General features: G+C 46.6%; 1 protein-coding gene across 2 annotated transcripts in view; it reads left to right on the forward strand.

The window, feature by feature from the left end:
- Positions 1–6,302: 6,302 nt before the first annotated feature.
- RPS6KA1 (ribosomal protein S6 kinase A1) overlaps positions 6,303–14,014 on the forward strand; it is a 109,937-nt gene continuing 102,225 nt past the window's right edge. For both annotated transcript variants that reach the window (XM_063312482.1, XM_063312483.1), the window contains exon 1: positions 6,303–6,471. In XM_063312482.1, coding sequence (XP_063168552.1) covers positions 6,397–6,471 — 75 coding nt within the window. In that variant the 5' untranslated portion in view covers positions 6,303–6,396. The remainder of the gene's footprint in view (positions 6,472–14,014) is intronic.

The raw sequence follows: 14,014 nt of genomic DNA on the forward strand, positions 1-14,014 counted from the left end.
TCCCTTAGTTAACATTTTGTCATGAGTGCAATTTAGGGCAAGGATGAGCAACCTGGACCCCACAACTGCTAGTGGCCCTGAATCCCGTTTTTGTTGTTCTTGGAAATCTTCTATGTCAGACAGAAATCGTGCTTCAGTTTAAACTTAATCCTAAAATTCAGCCTTGCCCACGGGTGTGATGAGGCCTGTCCACTTTGCGGCTGCCCCGCAAGCCCCAGAGTGTTAAGTGCTGTTCTTGGCCATCAAAAGTTTTGCCAATCCACTTTAGAATGATAGTGGGACATCCCTTTAAAACGCTCCTTACTTTAACTTTGACTTAAAGTCTCCTAAGCCAGGCTCAGGTTCTGGTGATTTCACAGACTCTGCGATTTAGGTTTTGGGGTTTTGTCCCTTCAAGTCAGGGGTGACTCCCAGAGACTGCCTGGACAAGTCCCTGCAGTTTCCTTGGCAAGGGTTTTCAGTAGTAGTTTGCCACTGCCTTCTTCCCAGGGCTGAGTGAGAGTGACTGGCCCAAGGTCACCCAGCCAGTTTTGTGCTGAAGGCGGGACTAGAACTCACCGTCTCCCAGTTTCTAGCTCAATGCCATAACAAAAGTGATTAGAAAGTGAGGTTTGTGAATTCAATGTCCTTTGAAAGGCTGCGCTGCGGCTGTGAGCATGATGGCTGATCGTTCCTTCATCTCCCAGCTCTCAGACCTGCAGGAGACCACTGTCCTGCGGTCTTCTTTTGAGGACCAGCCGTAAGAGCACATCTCCCGTCCTCCTTATCCAGAGAGGTTCTGAAGAACTGGTCTGCTTGCTGGTTCTTTGGTCTTTGCCACAGTCATTGTCTCTGCCTCTGTCAGAGATGTGTTTAGTTTGCCATGCCTCCACTGGAAGTCATTCTAGACTTAATTTCTGATCCCTTGATCACCCTTGTTGCCCCTTTCTGAACTGGTTCAGTTTCTCAAAATCCTTAAAGGATGGTGCCATGAGACTCTGGCCAACACAGAACAAAGCTGAAGTCATCTTCTGTGGATGCAGCCTGAACTTAGGTCTGCTTTGTCTTGCAGCCCCATCGTCTTGCTGCAAGAACACACTCTTACACTATAACTTTCAGCAGAACCCTGGGGCAGGGCGGAGGAAAGATTAGCCTCTGAACAAAGGGCATTTAGTGTTAAAGCACTACACACAACACATTATTTGCATTTGAAACACAAAAACAAAATGTAGGGTTTCAGTATCCACGATCCTCCAAGACAATTTGTTGGAAATAGACACAATGCTAATTGGGGTGCTGGGATTTGTAGTTCAGCAGCTGCAAAACCCCATCTTAAGAAAATTATGGGTTTCAATAAAGAGGGGAGAATGTGAGAGTAACCATTTCTAGCACAATTAATTTCTAGTAGAAGCTAAACCCAATTATTCTGTAGTAACTCAAAAAATAAATTTCATCTTTTTAAATCTGAAGGCTGAGGTCATTGAACAGAATGCTTTAAGCTGAAAATACCACTGGGGGCTCTGCTTCCTTTCTTTTCAAATAGTACAACATACACCCTGTTGTAGTTCAGAATGTACCAGCTTATGATGTGTACAAGATGTATGCATCAGATGATACATATACACAGGGGCCAGCTGCCTGTGCTTTAGAATGGGAAATAAAAAGAGAAACAAGTTATTGGTTTAAAAAAGGTGAATATAGTCCTCATTTAGCAACTGCCTTGTTTAGCAACCATTCAAAGTTACAACAGTGATGAAAAAGTAACTTTGTGACCAGTCCTCGCATTTACAATCTTTGCAGGTCTGTAAAGCAAAGGAAAGCTGAAGTAAGATCATAAGCACAGTTGTGGTTTCACTTAGCAACTGCTTCATTTAATGACTAAGTTGCCAGTCCCAATTAGTGGTTGCTAAATGAGGACTACCTGTAAAATTTTTCTACCTTGAAAAATTGTCTCTGTAACTTGATACTCCTATTTCACAAAGATAAAAGATGTGTACAAGCCAGAGACATTTGTATATATTTTCTTAATTTAGCAAAACATGACTCTTGTCATCATTAAGAACATTGGAGCAGGAATTAATACATGCAGTGCTGGGTAACCCAAAATCCATTACTGGGCAAAGCTTTATTGCAAGGTTAAATAACATGCACATTGTCTAAATTCATGTGATGTTTTCACAAATTGCTTGAAGAAGGCTTTTCAGATTACCTTACTAACCAATTGAAGTTAATTTAAGGACTAGGTGCAGATTGCCAAATCCCACTGAATACATTTGGGCTTGTGGCTTAAGATATGCATAGGATTACAGTGTTAACTGAGATGGAGAATGTGTGGCACTCCAAAACTAGCCTCCCAGAATCTTCCACCACTAGCTGTGCTGATGGGGAGTACTAAGAGTGTAATTCCCAGGATACTCTTCACTACTTTAAGTATTAGAACATATGGCACACGTGGAAAGATTCTTAATTCATTCCCAGCATCCATAGTTAAAAGCTTCTTTAATGACAAGGAGATTCTTTATTTTGGAGATCATCAATAGAGGCTTCGAAATATCAGTAATATTCTCTTAAGAGTAACTAGAAAAAAAAATTTGAAATTACAGAGGACCCAGAGCTGAGAATACTCAAGAAATCTTGATGAATTTTCTCAGCTCTTGGTTCTCTGAATGTCCAAACAGCTATAAGGACATGTAATTTGCTTTTTTTAAAAATCTAAGACTAGGAATCAAAAGATTAAATATATTTCTCCAGGTTTTGAATCCCATTGCATGAGTTATGATTCTCCAATTTACCCAACCAGTTTAGATGGCATGAGAAACACCTGTAGGGTTTTGAAGCTAACCTGAATTATACTGGAACCTTTTACCTGCAGCTTTGTATATTCCACCATTGAGAAACCTCATGGGAACTGATTTTACATTTAAATGATGGTGGTGCATGTATTTCCTTCCTACAATAAAAGACTTACAAACAAAAGCATCTAAATATAATTGCATGCTTATATGGTTGCAGGGAAATTGATATTGTGAAGCAGTGTTCTAAAAGTGGTACTTCAAAGGAGCAGGCTATCTCCTGTGAAAGCACTTTTCCTGGTATTTTCAGTTGTAATAAATATTAAGAGGGGCATAGAAATTCGAATGCCATCTTCCACTGACTGCTGGTGTGAAAATGCTTCTTCCTGAAAGTATCAACAGTGTGCCTTTTTAAACCAAAGACAACAGACAGTGGAAATGTATTTTTAAAGACCCCAGATGAATTTAGCACAAGTTAATTCAATAACTGTACCCCAAATCACTGTAAAATTACACTTTTCCTTTAAAGAAAATAGTGGGCAACCAAGTTGATGAACATAGCCCTTTAATTTAATATACCTTCTGCTTGAAAGTCAGGACTGGATTCACACAACATCCCAAACCCAGCATGCCATTTTTTCTTAGCATGTTGGATGAACCAGCCACTTCTGTGGTTTTAGGAACTGAGAACACTTTGATTTTGATGCAAGCCATATTCTTCCTCTTGATTATGATGTTTGCTAACTACCGTTAAGCATGGGGAGGAGACAATACAATATCTTACCTCCAGTGGTCTATTTTAGTCTGTGTAAATCAGGTGAATTGTGTGAAGTTAGACAAACACAGCTGTTATTGCAGGTGGAGAGGTGTTGGGCTACCTTCCTTAAACCAATCAGCCAACAAACCAGTATCACAGTGGGGTTCTGCTGTTATTTTTAAGTCCATTAGGTTCCTGGGTGTGCAATTCTGCAGATTGAGCACTGCAACAGAATTTAAAGTTTAAAAATGAATTCTGTGCTTCTTTACAGAACAGTTTCACAATTGGATTTCATTAATAACAACTTTGAGTCAGTTGCGTGGTCACACCATTCCCGGCTTGATGCTCCCAGCTTGTACCACTGTTGTGATGTGCCTTTTCCCCTCCCACCCTCCTGCTTATTCGTAGCATTCAGAAGAGAAGCACCAGCTCATTTACAACCCAATTTTGCTCTCCACGGGTCCAAATGCTGGAGCCATCTGGTAAGCTAAATGGAGGCGCTCCCATCTTTGAAACTCATTCCACTTGGCAGTGGACATGGGGTAGATCCACAGATTCCTCCAAAGGCAATCAGAAGGAAAAGGAAGGTCTGAGGAAAACAGCACAAGGAGCCCTGATTGCATCCTGGGTGGGCCAGGCAGGTACCGCTCCAGCAATGAAAATCCAGCTGCATGGATGTGATTGGCATTGCCCAAGTGGAAAGATCTACCCAAACTGGCCCTCCACACCTGCCTCTTTGCTTAACATCCTGGCATTCAGTTCTCTCTAGGCAGAGCAGCTGATGCTGCTTGCCATGTTGCAGTTGCCTGCACTGATGCACCAAAGTGCTCGTCGTTCTCCTTCCTGTTCACATCAAAGGGGATAGCGTAGCTCTGCATGGCAGTAATGCTCTCGTTGTGTTCTTTCTCGCTCAAGGCGTGATTGTAGTACTCTGCGCAGACAAGCTCCACGGGGTTCACTGCATATCCGTCTTTTATTTCAGGGAAGGGAAGAAGGTGCCGCTCCAGGTACCCTTGATGATTGGAAATGTGATTCATCTCTTTTCTTGGTGTTGTTAGGCAACTATCCTCACTGACATTCTTCTGGAATATGCATTTTACACATTCACAAGTAACATAGAAGCTCAATTAAATGTGATGGGCCACAAGGACATTTTCAAGCTCATGGTAACCTGCTTAGGAAGGCGGTAAAAATGTTCATTTTTACGGCAAATACTACAGGTAGTCCTCGCTTAACAACCAGTTTAGTGACAGTTCAAACTTACCACCATTCCTCACACTTACGACTGTCACAGTGTCCCTGCAGTCGTATGATCACAATTTGGGCACTTGGCAACCAGTCGCATTTATGACCGTCGCAGTGTCCTGTGGTCACGTGATTGCCATTTTCAACCTTTCTGGTCAGCTTCTGGCAAGCAAAATCAATGGGGGACCATTGTGTGTGATTCACTTAATGACCACGTGGTTCACTTAACACCCACGGTGATTTGCTTAATGGCTGATGCATAAAAGGTTGTAAAATCAGGTTGGATTCACTTAATGACTGCTTTGCTTGGGAACCAAAATTCTGGTCCTAATTGTGGTTGTTAAGCGAGGACTACCTGTACAAAGAAATGTTTTCACAGATTAACAGCTTAATTGCAGCAGAAGCTGTTGATGAATGAGAAACAATTCCATCAGGTAGACAAAGTCATATCCTTAATGCTCAGAGAGAACAAACTCCAACCCCCCCCCCCCATATGTCCATAGACTCTGTGCAGGCTGTGTGAACATGGGGGCGTTTAATGTTCTTCCATCTTGCATTTGGCTGGACTTTCTAACACATTGTGTTATGGTAACATTTCATTTGTAATTTAAATTAAGAAGCCTTTACAGTAGCATCTTCACTCCCATTATCATTCTCAGGCGTGCGGTCAATGTGCCAATTTCCTTGAGATGAAGTACTTGACTAAAGCTGTCTCACTAAGACTTGTTATTTTTTAGAACTTCTTGACGAGCTTTCTGGACATGCTGGATACACTGCAAAGCAAGCCAGGATGGACTCTGAAGTATTCAAGGCTGCAGGATTTTCTGTTTAGGATTCCCTCGTCTCTCTCCTCCCGAATCCGCGCGCTTTGTATCCTGGATCCCGGATACATAGTCCACGACGCAGGTGAGTTTGCACCCAACTCCCTGAATCGCGAGTGAGGCAGTCACCCTTTAGCCCAGCATGTTGGGCGTTCCCACCCCTGGGACTGATTAATGGTGCAGTCCAGAAAAATTGGATGAGCAACGCGTGCTTCAGTTAACCGTGTCCTGTAACCGTGTCTTGTGAATTCGTGCAACCGCAGACCATTCATGGGGCTCATTAAGCAAGCAGGGCTCAGTTAGCCACGGGCAAGTACGCCGGGTATGTGGTCGCAGAAGACTGGGTTAAATAGCAAATCACGAGTCAGGGTGTCGTGAGAACGCGGCCACCCTCGCTAACCGAGCAAGAGCGGTTGGGAACAAGGAAGGCGAGGAGGAGGAGCCACGACCAGCCGCTCTGCTACCTCCAAGAGCGGGGCGTAGAGAGCCGCGCCGCCCGGAGCAAAGCCAGCCCGGGCGGCAGGCAGGCGGGCGGGCAGGCAGGCGGGGCGGGGAGCCGGCCAAAGCCTGCCGCGGGGCCCCTCCCCTCCCTCGCGCTCCCCGCCAGCCGCGCAGCAGCCAATCGGGCGCCAGGGGCCGTCGCCGGACGCCGTCGCCTTCGCCTTCCCGGGCTGCTCGGCGCCCCACGCCGCGGAGGGCGAGAGAGGCGCGAAGTCCGCCGGCGCCGTGCGCGGAGAGTCTCGAGAGCTCGTCCTGCCCGCCGGGCTCGCAGCCTCCCGGGAGCGTCAGCCAAGCAGCCGCGATGCCGCTCGCCCAGCTGGGAGCGGAACCCTGGCCCGACGTGGAGCTGGTCGACATGGAGCTGGACGCTGCGGAGGTGAGCAGCGGCGAGGCGGCCGGCCGGCCGGCGGGCGGGAGTTCCCTGGCGGCGCGTGGGAGGGATCGGAGCGGAGCATCGCGCCTTTTCCCCGAGCGGACCTGCAAGCGAGGCGACGCGCCGCTTCTGGCGCCCCTTTCCAGGCTCGCCTGCTGAGCCCCCGCCTGCGCGCGTACCGGGAAGGGCTGGTGGAGCGGAGCCCCGAACCCCCTGCTTCCAGCGCTGGGCTCGGTTCACCCCTCCTCGCGCAAAGCCCCGGCGGGTCGCTCCGGAGCCGTACCTGGCGGTTCACACCACCGGGTACGCCAGCCCCGAGCAGCCCGCGCGATGCGCGGACCCCCAGCCGAGGGGAGGAGCCTCCGGCCGGCCGTGACTTGGAAAGAGCGTAGGCGGCGTCTGTCCCCAGCCCGTCCCGGGGCCGCCTTTCACCAGGCGGAGGAAAGCACCGGAGATGGACTGTTGTCCCCCGCCCTCCCCCGGTGAAAGGGATGTTTATGGAGCTCTCGGAAGCCCCGCTGCGACTTGGATCGTCCCCAGGAAAATAGTCCTTGGTCCGAAGCACCATTCCGGCTCCTTCCCCTGGAAGCTATTAGAGGGCACCGTCCTAGAGAGCTTTTCCTACTAATTAAAGTAATCCGAACCTCCTCGTTGATCCGATCAATGAGCGGCTTTCTGAAACCGCTGGGGAGCCTGGCTCCTTGGGGATGGCGCAGGCCTGGCTGCCTGCCTGTGCCTTCTCTGGGGCGGGGCGGGAGTTGAGAAACCTGGCTGGGTGGTGCTGGCCAAGGGGAGAGATGTTTCCTCTTCGGAGGGCTGAAGAAGCAGTGCGCTGCCAGGGCCAGGAGGTCTTTTTAAGGGGAGCAGAAGGGGGGGACCCTGTCTGCAGGGTGAGGCAGCTCAGTCTCTTTTTCCACCCATAAGGGTTATTAGACTGCAAAGAATGGCATTTTGGAGGGGGTGGGTGGGATCTCAGCTGCACCTCTGGAGATCCAGACCTAAATCTTCAGATTAGCTTGCTTTTCAGTAAGTCTTGGACCCCTTGGAGTTCCTGGATATGCCCAAACCTGAGTCTCTTAAATGTCTGAAATAGTGTGGTTGGATCAAGTAAAATTGTCCAGGCAGGTAGAAAAGGGAGAAAGAAAACCTTTGGGTCTACCAGGTAGTTTATGTAAACGACTATAAGTGTGAGAGGCAAGAAGGTGCTCTGGGAAAGCTGTCCGGTGTGCATTTACTCCCCTGCGGAAAGCAAGTTGGATTCCCCAGACCTGCAGATATGTGTGAGTAATCTTGCACGGAATGGCCACAGCGCTCCTTTGGTGTGCTGGGCTTAACAACTGCAGTGTGCTTGGTGCCATGGATCAGGCTAGCAAGCTGCAGGCTGTGCAGACTCATCCTAGAGGACAAATGTGGAGAGAGGACAAGCATCGATAAGGATCAGTGACTTGCAGGGAGTGGTGAGACCTAAGAAAGTTGGCTGCCAGGATGCCTGAGACTTAGGCTGGCCCACAAGATATACAGTACAGCAGATACAAAGTCCAGAAATCTAGGCATGGAAAACAATCTGGTCTCCTCCAGATGTTTTGGACTGCAACTTCCATCAGTCCCAGCCCTCATGACCATTAGGAAGAGGTTATGGGGGTTATAGACTCAAGCATCTGGAAGACATCTGCTTGCCTGTTTCTGAACTGGGCTGGGTCCTAAACAGCAGCCCAGAAGTTCTTGATAGGCATCTTCTTGTGCATCAGTAAGGATGTGAGAAGATTGTCTGGGAAACATCTGCATCCCCTTGGTGGTATTTTCTGTGACAAGTGGAGGAACCCAGCAGTGCTAGCAGGAAATTGTTGGGAGCTGGATAACCTTGTCTCTTTAAATTTCAATAATCAGCCAAAAGAAGGGTTCTTAGCTCTCTGGACAATGTTGCCCTCAAGCTTTGGCCACGTTGACAGGGGCTGATGGAAGTCTACTTTCCATTCTGAACACAGCTCCAGTTCCTAGTAATGAGCCTTCTGGAGGGCAGAGGTGATGACCTGATTGAAGTAAATGTTGGCTTTGTCACCATGACCCTGAAACTCATTTTGGAACAGTAACACAAGGTCAGAAAGTAACCCTCAGGTTAACTACGATATAGAATAGGTAAAACAGGAACAGCCACCCTTGAAGGTGTTCAAATCCAAATGTGGCAGTTTCCATCCTCTGTGGATAGTGGCCTGGAGTTCCATACAACTGGAAGGCTTTAAAAAACAATTTAAAAGGCTTTTAAAAAAAACCCTTTTAGCTACGTGTACCTATCATGCTAAATGTAAATCATGCTTTATAAATTACAGTATCTCAGCCAAATCAAACAAGCCCTATTATGTCCTTGTATAGGAACCAGGCCATTATGCTAATCATTTGGGTAGGCATGTTAGATGAACCACAGACACTGTAGCTTGTTAACCGTGGTTGATGGTTCAACCATGGTAGCTGCTATTTAAAGGGTAAATTACAGTTCTTTCAAGGGTGTGTGAAATATATCATTCATTTATTTGTGGAGTAATTATACAACCCTGCGTGTCTGTGTGCGTATGTATGTGTGCTTGCACACCGGGATCAGCTATTGATCTTTCTAATGGCATTTTTATTTTCTCTCTGTGTGTACTGTTGTGATTTATTCTTAATGGCTAGCTGGCTCAATGCAGTAATCAAAGGAGTTATTAAACTTCCTGTTGGTTAAAAGGGAAGAAAAGAAATAGGTTCTCTCTCACACACACCCAAAAATATTCTGTTCCTAGGGGGTTCCTCTGATTCTTTTCTGTGCTTGAAAAGAATAATGTTGCCTCATTAAAGCATTCAATCCCCTCAAACATTTCAAAGGGAGCCTGGCAGCATTTGTGGCAGTGCGTGCTTATTGTTTCTAAAACAATATTCCTGAGGGCTGGGTTAACCCCGAGGTCAGGGATCCCCATCCTTTTGGGTCTGGGGGATTAGATTTGGAATTTGGGAGTATGTGGCAGGCACTCTCACAAAATGCCAGCTTGGGGGGGCAGAAGGAAGGCATGGCCATTCATAACATAGCTGCAATGGGACACAGAGCATCATTAAAGCAGAATGCTTCCTGCCACCCTCTCTAACTCCTTCCCACCCCCGCCCCCATGCATGCCTCTCCCTTGTTTTTATTTCGCTGGGCAGGTGGGCACATTTCCAAGAGAATCTTGGGTGCAATTACCTACCATGTTTATTTTCTAAGCAGCCCTTTGAAGCACACAAGCACCTTCGGAAACAAAAACTATGCTGGAAGCTTCCTCATGTTTGATTTAAACTGTTTAAAATAAAAAAGCCAGATGAGTCGAAGGACCTGGAAGGTGCTGGTTAGAGAGCTCTGGCAGATGAATGCCCCCAGGACCCTGTAGGGGAGCTAGGCCTTGGGCTAATTGGGCTACATACTACAGCAGTGTTTCTCAACCTGGGCAACTTTCAGATGTGTGGACTTCAACCCTCAGAATTCCCTGGCCAGCAAGCTGCCTTCGCCTCTTCCCCAGCCCATAAGTGAGACAGGCTTGATTCATTGTTGGCTGTGTTTGTGTTCCAACACCATCCAAGGGCAACTCAGAGTGTATAAAATCTGTTAGGCTTTGTCACCAGATAGAATAGAGGAGCCCATTTCACCTCAGTTTAGTTTTCTGCCCACTGAAAGTGGGTAGGTAAAGTTTCTACACCATGGTGGGGAAAGACTCTTTGCTTTTCTCCCCTCCCCACCCCGCCATTAAGTTTGCACTGCTGGTTGCCTTGTGAATGGCAAAACCTAGCAGAGTAAATCCATATTCTGCTGGGTTTTATCAAAAGCAAACAAACTCAACCAGGAAGCAAGAAACAAAACATACTTTCAACCTAACTGATGTACAGTATGATAAGTATCCAAACATACTCTAGAGCAGTGTTTCTCAACCTTGTTGCCTTTAAGAGGTGCGGACTTCAACTCCCAGAATTCCCCAGCCAGCCATGCTGGCTGGGGAATTCTGGGAGTTGAAGTCCACACCTCTTAAAGGCAACAAGGTTGAGAAACACTGCTCTAGAATTTTAAAAATGAAGGTTAAAGATACATTGCTTGGTTCCTCCCAACTAACTGCCCAGTAAACAGTTTCATGATACCTTGTTCAGGTAGGACCTCATGGGCAAGACTCCATCTTTTCGACCCTTAAACTGGCCCTTCTCCGAAACTGAAGTTTTAAGAGCAGAATGGGACTGAATATACTCCTTAAATGTCCCATCACTCAAAGAGGTTTATTGCCTCCCCACATGACACAAGAACCAATAGCTGTCTTCCTGGTCAGGTAGAAGCTGAACACTCTGGCGGTGAGCCTGGCATAAGCTAAGTATGGGAAGCTAAAAAATGAATGTGTTCTCTGGGGCTCAGCAGATAACAGGAGTGGGATTAGCAGAGTAGGAAGAAGTTGCTTGCCAGCAAGAACCATGGGAGTCATTTTGCAAAGATAATCGAATTTTAGACTGGCAGTGCATGAATGCATCTTTCTAATATTCCCCACATTAAATAAACCACATATTGAGATATGGACTATGCCGGACCTTTCCCTCTCCCTAGTGGATTCATGTTTTAAAAAGAAAGCATTCTGCAAATAGAGTGGACTTTCAGAGATTACAACTTTGCTGATATTCTGAAAGCGATAAAGCCGGAGACCTTTATCAATTCACTCTGCCCCCTGACCTTACCGAGGCTCCTTTTATAGCTACAGCTGTGAAAGCAGAATTTGTTTGACTGCTAGGGAGCATTCGCACATGCAGTTTCCACATCAGCAGCTTGAAAATTGTGATAGTTGGAGAATGAAGTATAAATTATTCTTAGAACATCTTTGGAAGTATTGGATTAGAATGTGTGGTACCCAGAGGTTGGCTTTCTCCATAATGCTAAACCATAATTTGTTGACTAAGCCACAGTTGGCTGCATTAATACAGCATATTAAGCCAGAAATCATGATATTCATTCATTCATTCATTCATTCATTCATTCATTCATTCATTCAAATTTCTATCGCCGCCCATCTCTCCCAAAAGGGGGACTCTGGGTGGTTTACAGTAAAATCAAAATTAAAAGCATATAAATTACAATATAACAGACCAATAAATAAAGTTAAAATAGATATAAAATCCAAGAGGTGAAGATCTTATTTGTTGAGGAGAGATCTATGGTACTAGCCACCCCCAAGAAGAACCAGTGCCCCTCCCACCCCAGGCGAGGTGGCAGAACCAGGTTTTCAAGTTCTTTCAGAAGGCCAGGAGCAAAGGGGCCTGCCTCACCTCTGGGGGCAGAATGTTCCAGAGGGTAGGTGCCACTGCAGAGAAGGCTCACCCCCTGGACCTGGTCAGGTGGAATTCCCTTACCGGCGGGGTTCGTAGCATGCCCTCTCTGCCTGACCCGGTGGGACGGGTCGATGTTAAGGGGATGAGACTGTCCCTCGGGTAACCTGGTCCCATGCCATGAAGGGCTTTAAAGGTCATAACCAACACCTTGAATTGGACCTGGAAGCAAACTGGTATCCAGTGCAGCTCGCACAGCAGTGGTGTCACATGTGCCGATCTTGGGGCACCAAGAATTGCCCCCGCGGCTGCATTCTGGACCAGCTGAAGCTTCCAGATACTCTTCAAGGGTAGCCCCACGTAGAGCGCATTGCAATAGTCTATGTGGGAGATGACCAGGGCATGAGTGACTGTTCAGAGGGCTTCTTGATCCAAGAGAGGGCAATGCTGGTTTCTGTGTGTTAAGGAAAAAATAATTGGAACCTAGTATGGCTTCATGTGAAGAAGCTTTCCAGTAAGGGTCCATTAAACAGCCATGGCTAGGCTGAGTGCAGGATGGTGAAGGTGAGAACTGGAGTCCCAATAATGTCAGGGTCGCCCAGTGCATCTACTGTGCCAGCCAGCCCACCCTCATATCCTGTAATTCAATGTTCCTTATACCACAGCATATTTTGGGATGCTTCCTCAGTGCTCTAAAATAGCAGTGAACTCTTTTGCCATGTCAACATATTTGTAGGATTCTGCAACTTATTCAGAGTTTATGCATATTGGGTGAGCTGGGAGAATCTCCCTCCTCCTGAAATGCAGGTGCTTCTCTGCCCAAACAGTTTGGAAGCTGAAATTCCCCCTCCCCACTCTCTTTCCAGCTTCATTGTGTGTCTTTTTCCACCTCTCTCCTTGTCGTCATTTCAGATGTTTAATTGCTTTTCCTTGCATTAGTTCATTCCCTGCATACTATCCACGCTTGCCGGAAAGGGCAGAGAGTATCAAGCAACGGATTAGGACTGTGAGTAGCTCCTAAAAAAATTCAGAGCAAAGCATTTGCACTCTATGCAGAGATGACAGGTTCAATTCCTGGCATCTCTAGGTAGGGCCTAGAAAGCCTCTGATCTGAAACCCTATCGTATACTGACTTGGTTTGCACATGGCAGTCAGTGGCTGGTTTGGTTTTAGGTTAGCCAAATGGGTGGATTTAACTATGCTGGCTTAGTGTTCTTGGGGAATGCAGACAATGAGGAGGATACCAAGTGAGTGGCCTGACTCTGTGAATGGGTAGCTGCCCATTTATTTATTTATTGAACAAATTTATAAGGCTGCCCAACTCATACACAGCGACTCTGGGTGGCTTACAAACTTAAAAACCATAAAAACACAATATACACCCCATGACAGCAGCAACTACATTCAAATCAGCCACTTGATTGGCTCCGAAGTGACCTGGGGTCCCCAGGCCCACTGACAAAACCATGTCTGGGGAGATGATGTTCCACAGGGAAGGAGCCTCCACGCAGAAGGCCCTTTTCCTCAGCCCCACTAGATGTACTTCTCTAACTGAAGGGACCCGCAACATACTCTGCCTCCCCACTCTGGTGGGCCTGGTGGATGTGACTGTGGAAAGGCGGTCCTGCAAATAACCTGGCCCCAAAGTTTGTTTGTTTGCTTTTGATAAAAATCAGCAGAATATGGCTTTACTTTGCTAGGTCTTGCCATTCACCACAAGTTGCCCATGATCATCATCTTCACATTTGCTGAAAAGAGCAACCCAAAGAAATGAGCTAATTGCTGTGTTCGTGCACTGCGCTAAGCTATGCGTTGTTTTAATTGTGATGCATTGAATACCCCCAGTGGCAGGGCCCATGCAGATTGCAAGCCATGTGCCACTGTTTATACATCATGATGCCTGGATTTATCCACTGCACTAATCCACAAACAAACAAAGTGATTATGGTTTGGCGCAGTGTGTGAATTCAGCCACTGGTTTGATCCAAACGTTACTGTTTTTTTTAGATTTTCAGTCTGTTCCTTTATAGAAGGGCCAGGGTTGGCTCCTTCCATGATGACCATGAGAGAAAGAGCTTGTTGATACTGTTTTTTATTGTTTTTATGTCTCCTTAGCCGCCCAGAGTTGGATTTGCAACATGGATGGCCGTATAAATTGATTAATATATAAATAAATAGAAATAAGAGCTGGCAAGGTTAGAAGCCATGGGGCTGAGATCAAACAGGTCCATTACAATAACAGTGCACAGGC

This window comes from Candoia aspera, chromosome 10, assembly GCF_035149785.1.
Source record: "Candoia aspera isolate rCanAsp1 chromosome 10, rCanAsp1.hap2, whole genome shotgun sequence".
Lineage (NCBI taxonomy): Eukaryota > Metazoa > Chordata > Lepidosauria > Squamata > Boidae > Candoia > Candoia aspera.